The sequence below is a fragment of the Myotis davidii genome, unplaced genomic scaffold, assembly GCF_000327345.1.
Source record: "Myotis davidii unplaced genomic scaffold, ASM32734v1 scaffold46, whole genome shotgun sequence".
NCBI lineage: Eukaryota > Metazoa > Chordata > Mammalia > Chiroptera > Vespertilionidae > Myotis > Myotis davidii.
Window position 1 is genome coordinate 4,887,973 of NW_006383006.1, and position 20,889 is coordinate 4,908,861.

A 20,889-nucleotide genomic window follows, 5' to 3' on the forward strand; every position below is an offset into this window, starting at 1 on the left:
GACTTCTTTGGTTAATTTTTACATGGTATCTTTTTGTTCCTTTTATTTTTAACCATTCTCTGTCTACACTTAAAGGCACATTTCCTGCATTTTATTTTTGAATTAGAGGTCCGATGCATGAAATTCATGCAAGGGTCTTGGCCCTTGTAGCCGCAGCAGCTTGCCTTGGCCCTCACAGCCCCGGCTTTGTCTGGAAGGTCGTCGGCTGTCTGGTCTAATTAGCATATTATGCTTTTATTGTTACAGATATTTATGCTTACTTTTAATATAATTATTGGTATATGTAGCTTAAATCTGCCTTGCTGTTTGCTTTCTAGTTCTTTCACATGTTCAACTTTCCTTTTTCTCTCCTTTCTTGGGTACCTTTGGATTGATTAGATTTTATTACTTTTTTTTTCTTCCCCTCTTACCTTGCTAATTATATATTCATTTGATTCTTCAGTAGATACCTAGGAGAATACATGTATCACTTTTTTAAAAGTAGCATATTTTATATTTTAAACCACATAAGGCATTCTATTATTTATACATTTTAAGTTTAGATTTATTCATAATACATGTTCATTGTTTTAATTGATCTTCATTCCTTTCTGCATATTCGTGCTTCCATCTGGCTGAGATTTTTGAAAACTACAAAAGATATCAAGCTATAAATTCAAGAAATACTTTGACCCCCATCTGGATAAAAAAAAGAGAACCCTAGAGGCATCACACAAAAAATGCTGAACTTTGCATTCTTTTGTTTCTCCATGATTTAGTCTGGATATTTTCTTCTAGTTCACTAACTTTCTCTTCAGCTGTATCTAACATGTCATTGAATTCTTTCTAAGTCTTTTTCTGATATTTCCATTATCTTGACCTCTTGTGGCTTTCTTTTTTCTCTTTTCAATCAAATGGTCTGGTCTTTCCATATGTCTGGTTTTTATTTTTGTGTTACTTATATGCCAGACAGTGTATGGGGAAAATTCTAGAGATATTTGTGGGTTTTAGAAACTGTTTTTTTTCTTCTGTAGAGAGGATTTCTGTGTTTTGGGTTTTGTTTTGATTTCTTGTCACTAGTAACATTTTTTTCTGGGACACTAATAATCCAAATCCCCTTAATCTAGTCAGGAATTGAGATGATTTGAAGCTGAAATTCAGTATAGTGGGTCCTCCATATCTGAGGGATTCAACCAACTGTGTATTGGAACAATATTTGGTGGGAAAGTTACATTGTTGCTGATGTGTACTGTATTATTAGGCCTACAATGTACAAGTCTGAACATGTACAGACTTTTTTCTTGTCATTATTCCCTAAACAATACAGTATAACAATGATTTACTTGACATTTATATTATACTAGGGGCCTGGTGCATGAAATTCGTGCACTGGAGGGGGGTATCCCTCAGCCCAGCCTGCGCCATCTTCAATCTGGGACCCCACAGGGATCAGGCCAAAACCAGCAGTCGGACATCCCTCTCACAATCCAGGACTGCTGGCTCCCAACCGCTTGCCTGCATACCTGCCTGATAGCTCCTAACTGCTTCTGCCTCCCAGCGCCCTCCCCTGCTGACCTGGTCGCCCCCATCTTCCCTCCCTTGCTGGCCTGGTTTCCCTCCAACTGCCCTCCCCTCCTGGCTAAGTTGCCCACAACTGCCCTCCCCTGCCAGCCATCTTGTGGCCATCTTTGACCACATGGGGGTGGCCATCTTGTGCAAGGGTGTGATGGTCAATTTGCATATTACCACTTTATTATATAGGATTAGGTATTATAAATAAACTAAAGATGATTTCATGTATACAGGAAGATATGCATAGGTTATATGCAAACACTGTGCCTTCCATGGGTTTTGATATCTTCAGGTGGTACTGGAACCAATTTCCTATAAATATTAAACGATGACAGAGTCTGTTATGGCAGGTCTGTGTATGGTTTACCTTAATTACTAGTATCTAATCTAATAAAAGACAAACATGCAAATTGTACCTTTGCTAGGCCTTAAGCCACGCCCACCAGCCAATCAGAGCAACTGTATGCAAATTAACCTAACCAAGATGGCGGCCAGCAGCCACTGGAGCTGGAGCCAGCAGGAGGCTTGGTTGCCCCAGTGATGGAGGAAGCCAAGTTTCCCACCTGCTGCAGCCGGCTCTGAGCTCCGCTGAAGGCAACAACCCAGATACCTGCTTTCAGCCGGCCGTGGCCACAGAGCTGGAGTCAGCAGGAGGCTTGGTTGCTCCAGTGATGGAGGAAGCCAAGCTTCCTGCCCGTCCTGGCCGGCTCTGAGCTCCACTGAAGGCAACAAAGTTTCAATTATAGAAGGTAAATAAATCTCAGAATTAAAAAAAAAGAAAGGAGAGGCTGGGAGCTTCCGTTGCCATGGGGCTTGGCCAGCCTGAAAACGATCCTCAGCCCCTCACCCAGACTGGCCAGGCAACCCAGTGGGGACCTCCACCCTGAAGGGGGTGTTGACCAGCTGCAAACAGTCTTCAGCCCCTCACGAAATACCTTTTAAATTGTGGGTTAGAACCTAACAAACAGAAATAAGTCAGCTTTTATTAGACTTAGAGTTTGACCAAAAATATTACAATGTAAGTGAAAATCCTATATAATAAAAGGCTAATGTGCAAATCAACCTAACGGTGGTCGCTATGATGCATACTGACCGCCAGGGGGCAGACGCTCAATGCAGGAGCTGCTCCCTGGTGGTCAGTGTGATTCCACAGGGGGAGCTCTGCTCAGCCACAAGCCAGGCGGGTGGCTGCCAGCACAGTGGTGGTGGTGGGAGCCTCTCCTGCCTCCTCAGCAGCGCTAAGGATGTCCAACTGCAGCCTAGGTCTGTTCCCCGCTGGCAAGTGGACATCCCCCGAGGGCTCCCGGGCTGCCAGAGGCATGTCTGACTGCCAGCAGGTGGTCATCCCCCGAGGGGTCTCAGACTGCGAGAGGGCACAGGCCGGGCTGAGGGACCCCCCCGCCCCCCACCCGAGTGCACAAATTTTTGCGCGCTGGGCCTCTAGTCTATAATAAAAGCATAATATGCGGATTAGACTGGACGTCCTTCTGGATGAAGCCAGGGCTGTGAGGGAAGCCCAGGTCCCGGATGCCAGAAGGAAGCTAGTGCCGGCAGCCAGGGGAAGGAAAGCTTACTCTTGCACAAATTTCATGCATCGGGACTCTAGTGTGTATATATTCTTTGATCCTAACTTAAGGCCAAGGAGGTTGATGCTTATCAGAATCCCTCCTCCTTGGACAACAGTTTTTGTCCTGTGGGCTCCACATTTCTTAAGGAAAAAAATAAAGAAATAAAAACCTCTGCTCAGTTTCTTAGCCTCTCAACCAGAACTTTTGTAAAGGATCACCTTCAAGGGGACCATGTACAGGTAACAGGATTTCCTTTCTCAGCTTGCTTTCTTTTCTGGATCTTGTCTCTTTAATTCTCTACTGCCTCAGTAGCTTAGCTCTTTGATACTTTCAAACAGATGTTTTGAATATGTGTTTTTAATTTGGTCAACAGGAGGAGTACTAGTCAAGCCATGACAGAAGAGGAATTCCTAGATTTATTTTGTTTTAGGTTCTTTTAAAATCATTCTGAGTAATGTCTTGGTCCTTTTCCAGGTGCTACCATATTGGGGAAATCCTCATGATAGAAAAGTCATAAGGAGATTCTGGAGTCAGGTAACTCTCAGCTTACTAAATATATACATATACAGGCACACAAGTATATACCATATTTGCCGGCGTATAAGACGACTGGGCGTATAAGACGACCCCCTAACATTTCCACTCAAAATACAGAGTTTGTTATATACTCGCCGTATAAGACTACCCCCTCTTCCGCACACCTTCCACACACCAAATATAAGGTAAAACAATATCAGATTTGATTTTAACATTTTAATGTATATTCAAATGCTTATGACATGCAGGAAAACTGTCACAAGGCTGTATGTAATCAAACATATACATAAAACAGTGCAAGTTTATTACCGGTAAACATACCGGTAATTCACTAAAGAAAACACACTCTATAGACTGGTACCGTAGATGCTTCTCAGGAACACAGGCAAGCAGCCCACAACCTAGAGGGACTGTCAATGATAGAAGTAAGATAACAAATAGAGGGAGAGAGCAAGTGCCGGGCAAGTCCCTAGCAAGTTTGCTGGCGTGACAGTTTCACCTTAAAAGCCTTCAAACTCCTCTTCATCATCTGATATTAAAAGTTCATCAACGACATCTTGGTGCCATGATAGGGATGATAGGGGTTTGACTGGTCGACATTTTCTATGCTGTACTGTACAATGGGGCAGTATTGTGGTTGGCTGTTGGCTGTATACAAAGCCTGATTTGATTGGTCCCGGCTTCCTGTTTGCCCGCCCTGTCACTATAGCAGTCTGGTCCACCCTTGCATCAGCATCTCCCTGGGACCTCACTAGTGCGCAAGTGCGAGCTCTTCAACATTCTAACAGGCACCATGATAGCGCAAAATCACGAATCTTCAATGCATATGTAAAGAAATATACGGTAACCCGAATTTACCACACTCGCAAAATCGCATAACAGCCGAGCATACACCCAGCAGCGCTGCTGATGCCTGAACGGTATGTGGAATGAAGTGGGCGGGCATCGGGAGGCCACTATGGCACGGGGCAAGCACTATGGGCAGTTTATCTGAAGTGTACCTGGCGTATAAGACGACCCCCCACTTGGAGGCATATTTTTCAGGGCCAAAAAATCGTCTTATACGCCGGCAAATACGGTATATGAAATCATTATTTCTTCAATTGATTTGAGTAATTTCTCATATACAAAATCTTCTTATATATTTCTGGCACTAGGCTAGTGCACTTTTTTCTTTTACATTATTATGATATTTTTCCTATTATAGACAGTCAGCTGGATTTGATTGAAGTCCAGGATTAAATAAGAACTTTTTTCTTTAATAAGCTAAATACTAGTTTTTATGATGATTTGTGATTAAGGTCCTACTTTAAAAACAGTTGTGGTTTAATTCACTGTACATCTCCCAGATGGGAGAAGCACATCTTTGAGCTATCATAAACTTGGCCTTAGAAAATACAATGTATTCCTCATTATCTTATATGAATTGTCATTTCTTTTCGCCTTTGTCCTCTTATATTTACAGAAGACCCTTTACACTCAGGATGCTCCCTTCCACGTGGTTATCACCAGCTACCAGCTGGTGGTGCAGGACGTAAAGTATTTCCAGCGGGTCAAGTGGCAGTACATGGTACTGGACGAGGCTCAGGCACTCAAGAGTAGTTCCAGGTAACATGAGTAGTGGAACCCAAACTCCTTGGACTGAGAATATGTAGAAATATGATATACAGTTGACCTTTGAACAGCGTGCTGGTTCAGGGTACCAAAATCTGTCTCCCCAACTCCTTGCACTTGAAAATCCTCATAAAACTTTTGACTCTACAAACACTGGAAGTTTTACCAATAACATAAGTAATCGATTAACACAAATTTTGTCTCTTACATATATTATATATTGAATTTTTACAATAAAGTAAGCTAGAGAAAAGAAAATGATACTGCCCTAGCTGGTTTTGCTCAGTGGTTAAAGTGTCAGTCTGCAGACTGAAGGATTATGGGTTCGATTCTGGTCAAGGGCTTGTACCTTGGTTGCAGGCTCTATCCCTGGACCCATTGTGGCATGTGCGGTAGGAAACCAATGTTTCTCTCTGCCTCTCCCCGTCCCTTCACTCTCTAAAAAAAGTCAATGGAAAAAGTACCCTCAGGTGAGTATTAACAAGAAAAACAACAACAACAAAAATGTTACTAAGAAAATTATAGGGAAGAGAAAATACATTTACTATATTTATTGAAAAAAAAAATCCACGTTAGTGGACCCTCACAGTTTAAACCCATGTTGTTCAAGTGTCAACTGTATCTGTGTGCTATATACACACATGAAAATAAAGATCAGAGAGAGCCGAAACCGGTTTGGCTCAGTGGATAGAGCGTCGGCCTGCGGACTGAAGGGTCCCAGGTTCGATTCCGGTCAAGGGCATGTGCCTGGGTTGCGGGCACGTCCCCAGTGGGGAGTGTGCAGGAGGCAGCTTGTCGATGTTTCTCTCTCATCGATGTTTCTAACTATCTATCTCCTTTCCTCTCTGTAAAAACTCAATAAAATATATTTAAAAAAAAAAAAAAAGATCAGAGAGATTTCAGAAGATGGAATGATATGGTCTCCCCATAGCCATTCATCTGACCAGAAGTCAGAAGTTCCCTTTTGCATTTTTCATGGAACATAAATATTAATGTTTAAAATACAAGGATTTTTCTCATTCTGTTTTCCTACTCAATAATTATGACATTTTAATAGATCTTTGTTCTTCAAGGAAAATTTTTGTGGAGGAAGGGGCGCCTGCCCTTTCCTCGAGAGATTATTTTAGACAGGAGGTCTTAGTAAGAAGTAGAATGTTACATTTATGTGGATTGTAGGTTCTGTCTGCTTTATGCAAGTTGTCCTAGTCCCTGGATGGTTATTAGAATTCCCCAAGAATCTTTTTATTGGAAGTTATATGTTTAAAATATTCCAATAACTTTTTGTTGTTGTTGTTAATCCTTACCCGAGAGTATTTTTTCTATTGATTTTTTTTTTTTGAGAGGCTGGAGGAGAGGGAGAGAGAGAAACATGGATGTGAGAGAGATACATCAATTGGTTGCCTCCCTCATGCACTTCTACTGGGGCTAAAGATGGAACCTGCAACCCAGGTATGTGCCCTTGACCAGGAATTGAACCGGCAACCCTCCAGTGCAGTATGCCACACCAGCCAGGAAAAATATTCTAATACTTTTAAGTTTCCAAACTGAATAGTAAACGAGTGTTTGGCTATAAAGTGTTATTCAGAAGTATTAAACCTTGAGTTTGAGGCATTTTTATTAACTGTTGGTGAACACATAGGACTTCTTTAAAGGTCCATGTTAACTGGCAGGATGGTATTTTCCATGGAACATTCCATCATCTGAAGGGCATTACTTCATATTGCACTATTTCAAAGTAGGAAATGTTCATAGCCATAGATGATAGGTTCTCTTTGTATTTTCTTCTCACGGGCTTTCCCTAAAATCAATTTTAAAGCTTCCTACTACAGATAAGTGCCTTATAATGAACTGGTTTGTGTGAGCACAAAGAGGAGTTTTATCAAGCCAGAAAGGATCCCTCTCTGCCTGTTTGGGGCCTTTTTTTCCTAAAGCCTAGTCCCATATTTTCAGTATAGAGGCAGAAATCAGTCCTCTGAAATGTCTTGTCCTCAGCCTTGTGGAATAATATTTTCCAATTGTGTACATAGTGGAGTAGTTCATTCTGTGTGTTTGTTATTTTTCTGGAAAACATTTTTAGAAATATGGGGACTTGGTAGGGTGGAGAAAGATTTATAGCTAACTTGGAATTTTTAATTCATCTTATTGGACAGTGTTCGTTGGAAGATCCTCTTGCAGTTCCAGTGTCGGAATCGGCTTCTGCTAACTGGGACCCCCATTCAGAACACCATGGCAGAGGTAGGCACTAGGTCTCAGTTTTAGGTCTGCATTAAACAGAATGGCTCCAGCAGAGAATAGAAGTCTTCACACATGCCAACCTTGAGTATTAGTACTCTGTGCAAATTATAATTCCCACATAAAGAAGAATTTGAACATAGCTTACCCTAAGTGGGTTTTTTGGCATCATTCCTATTTTTTAATTCTCTGGCAAAAAGCAAATAAGTTCCTTTATTTCTTTGTATTTATATAATAAACAGTGACCACATTAGGGATGCTACCCATCCAAAGCAGAGATGTTTTTATGCTAGAATGAAAAGGTAACATTTTTTTCTTTAGGAAGATAATTGATCTTCTATAACAGGGGTTAGAAAACTTTCTGTAAAGAGCCAGATAGTAAATATTTTAGACTTTACTGGCCAGTCACTGTCACACTATTTAACCTTGCCATTATAATATTTAAGCAGCCACAGATGATACATAAATGAGTAAATGTGGCTATGTTCACTAAAACTTTATTTGTAAAAATAGATGGCAGGCCAGACTTGGCACGACAGATTATAATTTGTTAACCCCTGGAGTTATTATTAGCAAGTTATGTTACCTCAGATGTTACACAATTGTGGAATGGGTTTTTTAATATGTGTAAGGTCTTTAAAACTATTCCACCGCAAAATCTGAGGTGGTCGTGCATTTTCAGACTTTTAGTTCGAAATTCATTGAAAAGTAACTACATTTTGCATAGCACTTTATAGAATTAGTATTGGGTGATGAGGCATGTGCCCACACACTGTTTCTGTCCCTCTCATTCACTCACACATACACATGCATGAGACACAGACATACACACATACCTGCAACTTTCACTCTCTCTCCAAACCCTCACACTGTCATTTTGTTGCTCTGCAGCTATTTCACTTTTCTTTTGTTTATAGCTCTGGGCTCTGCTGCATTTTATTATGCCAACATTATTTGATTCACATGAGGAATTTAATGAGTGGTTTTCCAAGGACATTGAGAGCCATGCCGAAAACAAATCTGCCATTGATGAGAGTGAGTACTTTTATGAACTTTCTTCTATGAATCAGTTTAGACAAAGACATAATTGTATGCTTTTTCTATATGTAGAATTTTTCTTATCGTATACTTATGATTTGTTGGGGGTGGGGGGATAGGGACACATATGTAATACCTTAATAAAGAAAAAGAAAAAAAAGAACAGGTTCCTCTTGATTGGGATATTTGTCTAAAGAGAAAGAAGTAATTGAGATAAAAAGAACAATTTAATAATAGATACAGTAACTAGAAGCTATTATGGTCCTTTGTTTGGATGTCATGTTTAGGTCAGTTTTTCATGTTTGAAGGACATTATCTTTAGCAATCAAGTTGAGTAAACAATATTACAAGTAAAAATATATATATATGTACTTTGTTTATGTTTAAAAGGCTTTAAAAAAGGACTAATTGATTCAGGTGATGTTGCTGTACAGTAAGCCCTCAATTTTGTGGACCTTGATTTAAAGGACTTTCAATTTAGCGGACAAAATTTCTGGTCCGTGTGTCATATGTGAAAATGAAAACCCTGTTAATTTTAAAACGCTTTTAACCAAGATTGCTTATAATTAAATTATCAAGTTTTTTGTTTTTGTTAAAGGACTGTAGTAATTTTGCCAAAATAAATAAATGTTACATAGCTACAACTATATTCTACATATTTAAATCCAAGAGTCACCGCTTGTAAACAATCTTCAGTGAATGATTAGCACGCGATCACATCTCATTGGGCGCAGTAATTGGTTCTGTTGTGTTGTGGTGTGACTTTCTGCAGCAGTTTTAATGCATGCCGTGCCGGATGTTTCCATGTTCACTAAGCTACACCCTAGCTGCATGCATTTGTTGACGTGAGGTGGCTGGTGAATGCACACGTTTATTAGACCCACTTAGTATAAATGTAAAATTACAGTGATACATGCAGAAAACTTTTTTGTGAAAGTTAAACTTTTCATACATACTTAATTTTAATTACACAAACATGTCTACGTGAGTAAAAACAGGTTAACTAATTTGTCAATTTTTTAACATTCACATTCAGAAAACCTACTTTATTATGCAACGGACTTTCTGCTTTAACAGACACCTCCTCACCCAAATTAGTCTGTATAGCAAGGTTTTACTGTATTGTTGGCTAATCAAGGCAGAGTAGGCAGAGTCAGATTTCCACATAGAGCCTGAAAAATTCCCATCAGAATTCTGTTTTTTGTGGAATGGGGTAAGGCTTTTTCCTGTGATAAAAACTGAAAATACTAGTTTCTGTTTATATTAAAATTTGTTTCTACCGTGAACATTTTTAACATTGTGTGTCAGTACTATTGATCTTGTTGAGTATTGTCTTTTGAGAGAATCATGTGTTTGTTTCATAAACATGAAGTGACATCTTTTAACTATTAGAAAAGTCCTTAGTAATTTCTTATACTACAAGTTGTTATTTGCTGACATAATTTGAAAACATGATTTTGAGGATCATTGGGAGCCACAGATAGCTTGCATTAGACCTATATGAGAACCCTATTTTATTGATAAAAATGTCCCTTAAACATTATAAAGGTGCATTCTAATAAAAATAAGGTGGTCTTTGTTGGTCTGAGTAAGAGAAAAATACATTTGCCCAGTTGACTATACAAAAATACTCCAGAAAATTCAGATTCCTTGGTCTCCTACTTGGGAAAAAAAATGTGTTTCAGCCTTCTTTGATAGAATCATTAAGCCAAAAGGTGTTAAAACAGTTTAGTGAGAGATGTTTATGACTTTTTTTTGTTTGTGTTAAATTGAAATAATGTATTACTTATGGGGGGTTCCTCCTGGCATTTCAGATCAGCTCTCTCGCTTACACATGATCTTGAAGCCATTTATGCTGAGGAGAATCAAGAAAGATGTAGAAAATGAATTGTCTGACAAGGTAAGGAAAGAAAACCTCATGAGTTTATTAAGCCTTAATAGGCACCACCTTAGGGTTCCTGGGAGAAAAAAATGTTTCTTTGTAAATGTTTACTTGAAAAGTAATTAGTTTGATTGAGAGAAGACCTTTAAACCTGAATGGATCAAAGATTTCATATGAGTCAAATAATCATAGCAAGTAATATTTTTTCTTTTTGTTTTATAGTCATTTATGGAGAATTTGAAATATTATGAAAGTAGAAAACATAATATAATGTACCTTTTTGTAGTCACCAAACAGCTTCAACAGTGATCAACTCATGGCTATCCCCACCCTTCTAGATTATTCTGAAGCAGATCCCAGATATCTTTTATTTCATTGATGAAAATTTTCATATGTATCTTTAAAAATTTGGTCTTTTAAAAAATACATAACCACATATTATTGCCCCTACTGAAAATGACAATTACTTTATTGTAGTATTACATAGCAGTCAGTGCTCAGATATCCCTAGTTCATTCTCGCCTCTTTTTCACTCTCACTCTCAGAATTAGATTTTTGAAATCAGAATCCAAGCAAGATCCACATATAGCATTTGGGTGACATGTCTCTTAAGTGTCTTTTTATCTTTTTAAATCCTCACCTGAGCATATTTTCCATTGGTTTTTAGAGAGAGTGAGAGGGAGAGAGGGAAGGAGGAAGGGAGAGAGGAAAAGAGACCTCAATGTGAGAGAGACACATTGATTGGTCGCCTCCCACACTCTCCCAGACAGGGACAGGGATTGAGACTGCACCAAGGTACATGCCCTTGATTGGGAATCAAACCGGCAACCCTTCCGTCCTTGGGCTGACGCTCTAACCACTGAGCAACCAACCAGGGCTTAAGTATCTTTTAATCCCTCTCTCTGCTTTCTCTTGCATTCGTTGTTGAAGAAACTAAGTTATTTGTCCTATAGAGTTTCCCACATACTAGATTTTGCAAATTACATCATCCTGGTGTTGTCAAACGTGTTCCTCTGTTTCTTGTATTTCTGCAACTGAGAGTTAGATTTTGAAATTTAATGTGCTTTGGGTTATAATATTTTTTCTCATATAAAGCCAATAATTTTGGTTTATAAATATCACAGGCCAGGTATCTTTACCAGACTTCTATAATTCTCCTGTGAATTCTCCCCATATTCTCCTTCCTTCTTTTTTCTACCAGTTCTCAGTCCTTTGGAGTTTTTTCCATATTCCACAGAGTCTGCTTGTTTCTAACAAAGGCAGCTTTCCAGATCCTGATAATATCAGGTAGTTCTTCTCTATCACTGTCAAAAGGATGGATTGTTTTGAAATTAGTAACTCTCTTTGGAAGATTGTGGTGGTGATGCACACCTTCAAAGAAAGGAGCAGTGTACCTTTGTTTTATTTCTTTTTTAAAAATCTTGGTGGCTGTTTTGTGAAACTGGCAGATTTTAATTAAAGAGCACTGTCACACAGATGTACCTGATAGAAGGAATATACTTTATTTAAAAAAATGGATCCTTGAGGCTTTTTTTTTTTTTTATCACAGAGTACTTAGAAAACAATAGCAGTGTCATAATTCTGTTAGTGGTCAGTAGGGAGGTGATCAGATGATGTAGTACGGTTTTTTGGTTTGTTTTTTTTAATATATATTTTTATTGATTTTTTCCAGAGAGGAAGGGAGAGAGATAGAGAGTTAGAAACATCGATCAGCTGCCTCCTGCACATCTCCCACTGGGGATGTGCCCGCAACCCAGGTACATGCCCTTGACCAGAATCGAACCCGGGACACTTCAGTCCGCAGGCCGACGCTCTATCCACTGAGCCAAACCGGTTTCGGCAGAAGATGTAGTATGATTCTTAACCACTGTATATAGTGTACATTTCTTAGGCATCAGTAATGTTTCTGATCTAGTAAATAATACTATTTAATATAGTTATTTATTGCATGCCATCCACTGGTACTTATAGATATGTAAAGTCTCCAGTTTCTGTTCAGATTTCCAAAGGAGACAAGTAACTAATACCGTGTCATAGAGATACAATGATTGTCTATGTGAACTATAATGGGAACATAGATAAGGGAGTAGTTCTCTTAGGGAGGATTATAGATGGCATCAAAGCAGGGATGATATGTGAGGTAGATCTGGAATAACGAGTTGTCATTTACTAGGAAAATTATAGAAAGGGGGTGCTAGGCAACAAGAGCAGTGTGAACAAAGGTAGAGCAACATTCAAATATACAGTATGTTTGGCAAACATTATTCAGACCATGCTTGCTAAGGTATGTAGGAAGACATAGCAATAAGACTGGGACAATTGGGTGGGTTAGATTATGGAAGGTCTTTTCTACCTATTGGAGAATTTTTAATATTTCACTATAGGCAGAAATGTACATTGAAGGTTTTTTCAGTAGTTGAATTACAAAATTTGTAAGAAAACTTCTTTAGGATCAGGAGAGACTGGCTGGCAGCAGGAAGACTCCAGAATAACACAATGGGAATGGTCATAAAAAGTGGTTAGAGGTAAATTTCTAGCCCTAGCCGGTTTGGTTTAGTGGCTAGAGCAGGGGTGGGCAAACTTTTTGTCTCGAGGGCCACAATGGGTTCTTAAACTGGACCGGAGGGCCGGAACAAAAGCATGGATGGAGTGTTTGTGTGAACTAATACATGTTAACACTGCTGCTGGTGAAGGAGCGGAGGGGAGAGCAAGAGAACCCTCCTCTCTTTCAGCTCCGCGGACTGGATAGAACAGCCGAACGGGCCGGATCCGGCCCGCGGGCCGTAGTTTGCCCACGGCTGGGCTAGAGCATCAACTATGGACTCAGGGAGTCCCAGGTTCTATTCCAGTCAAGGGCATGTGCCTCTGTTACAGCCCCCAATAGGGAGCATGCAAGAGGCAGCCAGTCGATGAATCTCTCTTATCATTGACTAGAGGCTGGTGCATGAATTCATGCGCCAGTGGGGTCCCTTGGCCTGACCTGCAGGATCGGGTTGAAACCGGCTCTCCAACATCCCCAGGGGTCCCGGATTTCGAGAGGGCACAGGCCAGGCTGAGGGAACCCATTGGTGCACTTGGGGCTGGGAGGGACGCAAGAAGTTGGCCAGCTGGGGACAGACTGTAGGAGGGCTCCAGGGCATGTCCAGCCTGTCTTGCTCAATCCCGATTGGCGGGACTCCAGCAAGCAAACTAATCTAACGGTCGGAGCATCTGCCCCCTGGTGGTCAGTGCACATCATAGTGATTGGTCGACCAATTGATTGTCTGTCCTGTGGTCAGTGCATGTCATAGTGAGTGGTTGAGCAGCCTTAGCATTCAATGCTTTGATTAGTTGAATGGACAACCGGACACTTAGTATATTAGGCTTTTATTATATAGGATGTTTCTCTCCCCCTCTCCCTTCCTCTCTGAAATTAATAATAAAATAAAATAAAAAAGTAAATAAGTAAATTTCTAGGTTGAGTTGAGGGACTTAGGAAATTATTAAACATGGGGTATGAGAGAGAGAAGAAATCAAAGCTGACTAAAGTTTCTCTTGGGCAACTCAGTGAGTGGTAATGCTGTTAATCAATTTAGTAAATTGTGGAAAAGATAATTGTTTTCTGATATGTGACATATAAAACTGCTTTGCCCAGCTGGTGTGGATCAATGGTTGGGCATCATCCATGAACCAGGAGGTCACGGTTCGATTCCTGGTCAGGGCACATACCAGGTTTAGGGTTCGATCCCCTGTAGGAGACACTGATGGAAATTGATTTTCTTTCATCACTGATGTTTCTCTCTCTCCCTCCCCCTTCCTCTGTCTGAAATCAATAAAAACATTTTTTTATTAAAAACATAAAACTGCTGTGCACTCTCTGAGTGGTACTATTTTATTGTAGTAGGCAGTTGACAGTATGGGGCTAGGGGAGTTTAGGGATATATTTTTGTGTAAGTCACTGTGATGGGCAATAATTGGTGCTATTGGAAATGGAATAAATTTCCCAGGGACAGTATGTAGATTGAGTGATGGAAAGAGAGTCAAGGAAAAAAAACATTTCTGGATAATTAACCACATCACAGATTTATAGAGATAATGTGTTTCTAGAGATACACATATTGTTTTTTCAATCATCTGGCTTACATGTGTTTTTAACTTTATGTTGATACTGAATTTCCTTCTAAACTGTTTTTCAAAATATAAATGTTTTCACTGATTTTTAGATTGAGATTCTAATGTATTGCCAACTGACCAGTCGACAAAAGCTACTCTATCAAGCTCTAAAGAACAAAATTTCTATTGAGGATTTACTGCAGTCTTCTATGGGCTCTACCCAGCAAGCACAGACCACCACCAGCAGCCTCATGAATCTGGTCATGCAGTTTAGAAAGGTAAGAGCTTAGATCAGTTGCCCTGGCGTTGTCTTTATTAACTCACTTCAAGTAAAAGGCCTCTAACCTTGATACCAAATAAATGTTTTTAAAAAGAGATGAAAATGGCAAAGTATTTGTTCACAAAGGTAAACATTCAGGGTTTGGGATCCCCCATCATTTCATAGAGTGATGTTTGCACATAACAATGTTGTGTTCTTTCCCTTTCTCTTAGGTGTGTAATCACCCAGAGTTATTTGAACGACAAGAAACTTGGTCTCCATTTCATATTTCCCTAAAGCCATACCAGATTTCAAAATTTATCTACCATCACGGACAGATCAGGGTCTTCAACCATTCACGAGACAGGTGAGCAAATATTACTATCTGTTTACTCTAAAAGAGTGTTTTTGTAATATGTGGGATTGTGGAGAAAATCTTAGTGGAGAATGAATTCCTCACTAAAACATAATTAAACTGGGTTAAGGGATCTTGTGGTAGGAAAATCTGTGCACTGTCAAGGGTTTACCTAACTGGATGACCTTAAAGGCCCTAGCCACTTCTGGTTGCTTTTCCAAATGAGAAATACGCTCCTGTGTGCAAATATGCACTTGCTCCAAAAGAGATCTATAAAAGAGGCCTGTGTTGCTCAGTGGTTTCTTGTCAACCTATGAACCAGGAAGTCACAGTTTGATTCCTGGTCAGGCACATGCCCAGGTTGCAGGCTCAATCCCCAGTCAGGGGCGTGCAGGAGGCAGCCATCAATTGTTCTCTCTCTGAGGATGTTTCTATCTCTCCCTCTCCCTTCCTCTCTGAAATCAATAAAAATACATATTTTTAAAAATCAAATAAATTTGGGTTTGGATTTACTTTATTTACTTGCTTTACAGGTGGTTAAGGGTTCTTCTTTCTCCATTTGCACCAGACTATATCCAACAGTCTCTCTTTCACAGAAAAGGTATGTGTTTTTATCTTTGGGAAGGAAAGTTTGCCAAGGATTTATCAGGATGTTTCTCTTTGTTTTGTTGAATGACGGATTTGGAACTAATAGTGGTTTGCCTGCATGCTAGGTTTTTATTTATAAAGTCTTGATAAGATTTAAGTAAATTAGTCATCTTCATCTATAGATGCTATGATTTGTGACTATAACAGGAAGCAATAAAAAAATATTACGTTGACCTTCCAGCTTCATTTCATACCTGACTCTTAAGAATTTCTTACACTCTTAAGACATGACAGAAACAGTGCAAGATTCTTTTTTTTTTTAATATATTTTATTGATTTTTTACAGAGAGGAAGGGAGAGAGATAGAGAGCTAGAAATATCAATGAGAGAGAAACATCGATCAGCTGCCTCCTGCACATCTCCTACTGGGGATGTGCCCGCAACCCAGGTACATGCCCTTGACCGGAATCGAACCTGGGATCTTTCAGTCCGCAGGCTGACGCTCTATCCACTGAGCCAAACCGGTTTCGGCGCAAGATTCTTAATAGTCTAAGGAAAAGAAGCTTCTCAACTTAGGACATTGTCCGTAGTATTAAGGCAAAGGTTCAATAGTTCAGAATCTCTTACTTCTGTCCTTTGCTTTTTTCTTTTTCTTTTGGTCTGGCATGATAAAAAGAAGAAGGCAGTTAGCCAAGGATCTAAAACCCCAAATATAACTAATGAGCCAACTTCACTGTAGCTCATCTGTGCCATATCTCATAGGTCTGCCTAGTCTACTTAAGATTGTGGTACAAAAATATGACACCCTGACTTTCATCAAAGTAGCTGTGGTTCAGAATCTTTAAAATGTTTTTATTATTAAGCCAAAATTCAGCAGTTTAGCGAACAGGTTTTAGTTGAGTATTATCTCTTGGCTTGTTATTGAGATTAACTTTGTCCTTTGATATTCCAGGTGTTAATGAAGAAAGCTGTTTTTCTTTCCTTCGCTTTATTGATGTATCGCCAGCAGAAATGGCAAACCTTATGCTTCAGGGACTTTTGGCCAGGTGAGTGAGGAGTTTGCTCGTTGTTTGATGAGAGAGCCATTGGAAATAAACAAGGTCAAAGGATGAATACTATGAAGGTTAAATATTTAATGTTACATCTTACAGAGCCTCTCATTCTTTTTGTGTTGTTGAAAATTTATATTAGGGCCTTGCCAGCATGACTTAGTGATTGAGCATCAACCTCTGAATTGGGAGGTCAGCGTTTGATTCCCGGTCAGGGCACATGTCCAGGTTGCAGGCTCAATCCCTAGTGTGTGGCGTGCAGGAGGCAGCCAATCAGTGATTCTCTTTCATCATTTTGATGTTTCTATCTCTCCCTCTCCCTTCCTCTCTCTGATATCAATAAAAATATTTTTAAAAAGAAAATTTATACTAAGAAGTCATAATTTTCTTTTGATCATTTAATAATTGCTGGATACCTCATGATATACCATAAATAAGAACATCAGACTCTCCTCCCACGTGCTACCAGGTCTTCAGGTCTTCTTAATTTCTAGTTAGTCTACTATATTTTATTCGCATCCATAGGGCAAATGATGGGTAATGATTCCTTTAGTTAGTAGTGATTACAGCATAGCCTGCCTTAAATGTTCTGGGAAACTTAGTTCTATGATCTTATTCTTTGTAATAATGGCTTTCCCTTATTTTATTACCTTGCCTTTATGTAATAAATAGTGACCTCATTAGGCAAAGCTCTCTCCCTAATAGGAGGATGTTTTTATGATAGAGTTTTTGTGGTAGGATTGAATATTCTTCAATACTGAGATGAGCTTTATGGAGGATTTTAGCTTTCATAGTAGCAAGCCAAGTCATGCAAAAGGTAGAATTTTAGAACAGAAATATGAAATGGTTTTATCTCAAAGTAGGGAAGAACTGTTTCTAAAATGCTCAATATTTAGAAAAGACATATGTTATAAGAGACAAAGTTCCTCACTGCTGTGAACAACCCTCAAACCTCCATGGAGCACTGAATAAGCATGTCTGCTGTGATTTGTTTCAGATGGTTAGCTCTTTTCCTGTCTCTGAAAGCCTCCTACAGGCTCCATCAGCTGCGCTCCTGGGGAGAGCCAGAAGGGGAGAGCCAGCAGAGATATCTGAGCAACAAGGATTTCCTTCTGGGAGTTAATTTTCCACTCTCCTTTCCCAACCTTTGCAGCTGCCCTTTGTTAAAGGTAAGCAATTATTTCAGCATCAGCTATCCAAGTAGTACTCCATTCCCTTTTCAGTAAAAGAAGCAATAAAATAAATAATGGCCTGACAGAGCCAAAAGTTCCCAGAGGAGTGGAAGCTGTATATTGATATTTGTATGTATATATAAACATATGTTTTATATATAACTTTACTGTAACACAGACCTTAAATTCACAACTCTCTGAATTTATACATGTGTAAAATACTTGTGCAACAACTACCTACATTAAGATATAGGACATTTCTAGCACCCAGAGAAGCCTCCCTCGTGCTACTTCCCATTTAATACCTCTCATTCAGAACAAATCAATAAAGAAAAGTAATCACTATACTACTTCTATTATCACAGATTATTTTTGTCTTTTGAACTTTATGAAAATAGAATTATCAGTATGTACTCTTTTGTGTCTAGTTTCTTTCTCTCAATATTATATCTATGAGATTCATCTATGTTGCATTATAGCATTCTTTTTTAATGCTATTAATCTGTTCTGTTGGTGGATATTTAGATTGTTTCCAGTTTTGAGCTTTTACGAATAAAAGGGCTATGCACGTTCTTTACATGCCTTTGATGAGCATAAGCACTAATTACTTTGGGGTTTATGTCCCAATGAAGTGGGATTGCTGTATAATCAGGTATATGTATGTTTAGATTTAGTAGCCACTGCCAAACGTTTTCCAAAATGGTTTTACAATTTACACTTCCACCAGCATTGTGAGAGATTTGCTGTTATGTTCATCATCCTTGCCTATAACTGGTATTTTCAGTCCATGTTTTTTAATTTGTGGTGGTAGTTCATGGTTTTAAATTGCATTGTCTTGGAAAATAATGATGTTGAGTACTTTTTCATGTAATTATTGGCCATTGTAAAATAGGTGAAGGGGAAAGTGACAGGAAATAAGGTGATAGATGTATGTCCAGATCCTAGGGGGCCTCATAAATTATTGCTAAGGATTTGGATTTTATTCTCAATGAAATGGGTAGCACTGGAGAGTTGAAAAGAGATTTGCATGTTTATATTATAGTTCTTCAACTAGATTAGAAAGTAGGACATTTTTCTTGTATCTTTTTAAACATTTAATGGGTCATTAGTCTTTTTTTTTGCAATAGTTTCTTTTTTTACAAATTAATTCTTTATTGTTCAGATTATTACAGTTGTTTCTCTTTTCCTCCCCATAACTCCCCTCCACCTGGTTGCCACCCCACCGTCTGCCCTTACACGCCCCCCCCCCATCCATAGGTATACTATTTTTTTCCAGTCTCTTCCCGCACCCCCCACACCCCTTTCCGCCCCAAGAATAGTGAGTCCATTCCCTTTCTATGTCCCTGATTCTATTATAATCACCAGTTCATTCTGTTCATCAGATTATTTATTCACTTGATTCTTAGATTCACTTGTTGATAGATGCATATTTGTTGTTCATAATTTGTATCTTTACCTTTTTCTTCTTCTTCCTCTTCTTAAAGGATACCTTTCAGCATTTCATATAATACCGGTTTGGTGGTGATGAATTCCTTTAGCTTTTCCTTATCTGTGAAGCTCTTTATCTGCCCTTCAATTCTGAATGATAGCTTTGCTGGTTAAGTAATCTTGGTTGTAGTGTCCCTCTGCCATAGCTGGTTGGGCTCAGTGGCTAGAGCATCGGCCCATGGACTGAAGGGTCTCGGGTTTGATTCTGATTAAGGGCATGTACCTTGGTTTCAGGCTCGTTCCCCAGTGGGGGGTGTGCAGGAGGCAGTCGGTCAATGATTCTCTCTCATCATTGATGTTTCTATCTCTCCTCCCTTCCTCTCTGAAATCAATAAAGAAATATATTTAAAAAAATAAATAAAATAAAATTCCTTTGTAGCTACCAAATTAGCTTTGAATCAATTTTCACATAGTCAGCTTTATCCTCTTAAGGCCGAGAATCCTTCATTCTGTTCCCTTTTATGCCTTCATTTCGTTTATATACAGTAGTAGGTATTGTTCCAGTAGCCTGTCTTCTAAATACAGCTTTCTATCATCAGAACTGAGGTGAAGGCTTTGTTCTTATTCTTCTGAGGATAGATAATGAGTGTTGACTTAGCTACATGTTGTCATCTTATTCTTGGTAAGCTATCTCAGATCACATACTACTTGAGATCATATTCATCATTCTAACCCAATCCTAACGTCTTTCTCTCCCTTTACCCCCACCCCAACCCTGCATGAATGTAATGAATCTGGACAGTGAGAGCCTCCTTTTTCCCCTCCAGTATACCCTTGTTCTCACCTGGCAGTGAATATGAAATTTGAATTCTGTGTTACAGAGTTCAAGTACCATCCATATTGCCTTTGGGATAATACATAAACATCAAGGGAATAACAGATGACACTGTTGTTTTGAACAAAGTTTGGGGCCTTTTAAAAATCTCTTTCTTGACATGAATGCTTCTCTGATATTTTCTTCTTTTGTTATGCTATGTTCCAATTAATTTCATTGTGCTCCACCCTACTTTGCTGGTGAGAATTTCAAGAAGTAATAGTATTTACTTAAAAACTTTCATAAATTTATTATCACATACTTCCTTGCCACTGTGGGCTTTAGCCAGAACTCCTTTGTTGTATGGTTTTGCAGGGATTAAAGAATGCAAGTCTAAAAAAAAAAAAAATTCAAGTCTCACACATATGAATCTTTTTTATTTTTAATATTTTTTTTAGAAGAATAAAGACAAAAACCAGAATCTGTAGGAAAAGCCATCTTTTGGGGAGAAAAAACAGATTTTATACTATAACCAGTTAAATGTTAAGAATGATGATTGACAGGAACAGAGCACCAGCATTGATTCCATCTCCTGTCTCAGTCTCAGTGAAATTGTTTTCATGGTAATTAGGCATCATATGTATTGAAAGCTTATATACGCTCCATCTGTAGTAAGCCAACTACCTCATGAAATTGGGAGCATTTCAGAT

At 39.0% G+C, this 20,889-nt stretch overlaps 1 protein-coding gene across 2 annotated transcripts in view; it reads left to right on the top strand.

The window, feature by feature from the left end:
- Positions 1-20,889, top strand: part of INO80 (INO80 complex subunit) — a 123,329-nt gene that overhangs the window by 40,554 nt on the left and 61,886 nt on the right. For both annotated transcript variants that reach the window (XM_006778077.2, XM_015557571.1), the window contains exons 14-23: positions 3,594-3,653; positions 5,122-5,264; positions 7,421-7,505; positions 8,420-8,537; positions 10,355-10,440; positions 14,625-14,792; positions 15,007-15,140; positions 15,662-15,729; positions 16,669-16,762; positions 17,763-17,934. In XM_006778077.2, coding sequence (XP_006778140.1) covers positions 3,594-3,653; positions 5,122-5,264; positions 7,421-7,505; positions 8,420-8,537; positions 10,355-10,440; positions 14,625-14,792; positions 15,007-15,140; positions 15,662-15,729; positions 16,669-16,762; positions 17,763-17,934 — 1,128 coding nt within the window. The remainder of the gene's footprint in view (positions 1-3,593; positions 3,654-5,121; positions 5,265-7,420; positions 7,506-8,419; positions 8,538-10,354; positions 10,441-14,624; positions 14,793-15,006; positions 15,141-15,661; positions 15,730-16,668; positions 16,763-17,762; positions 17,935-20,889) is intronic.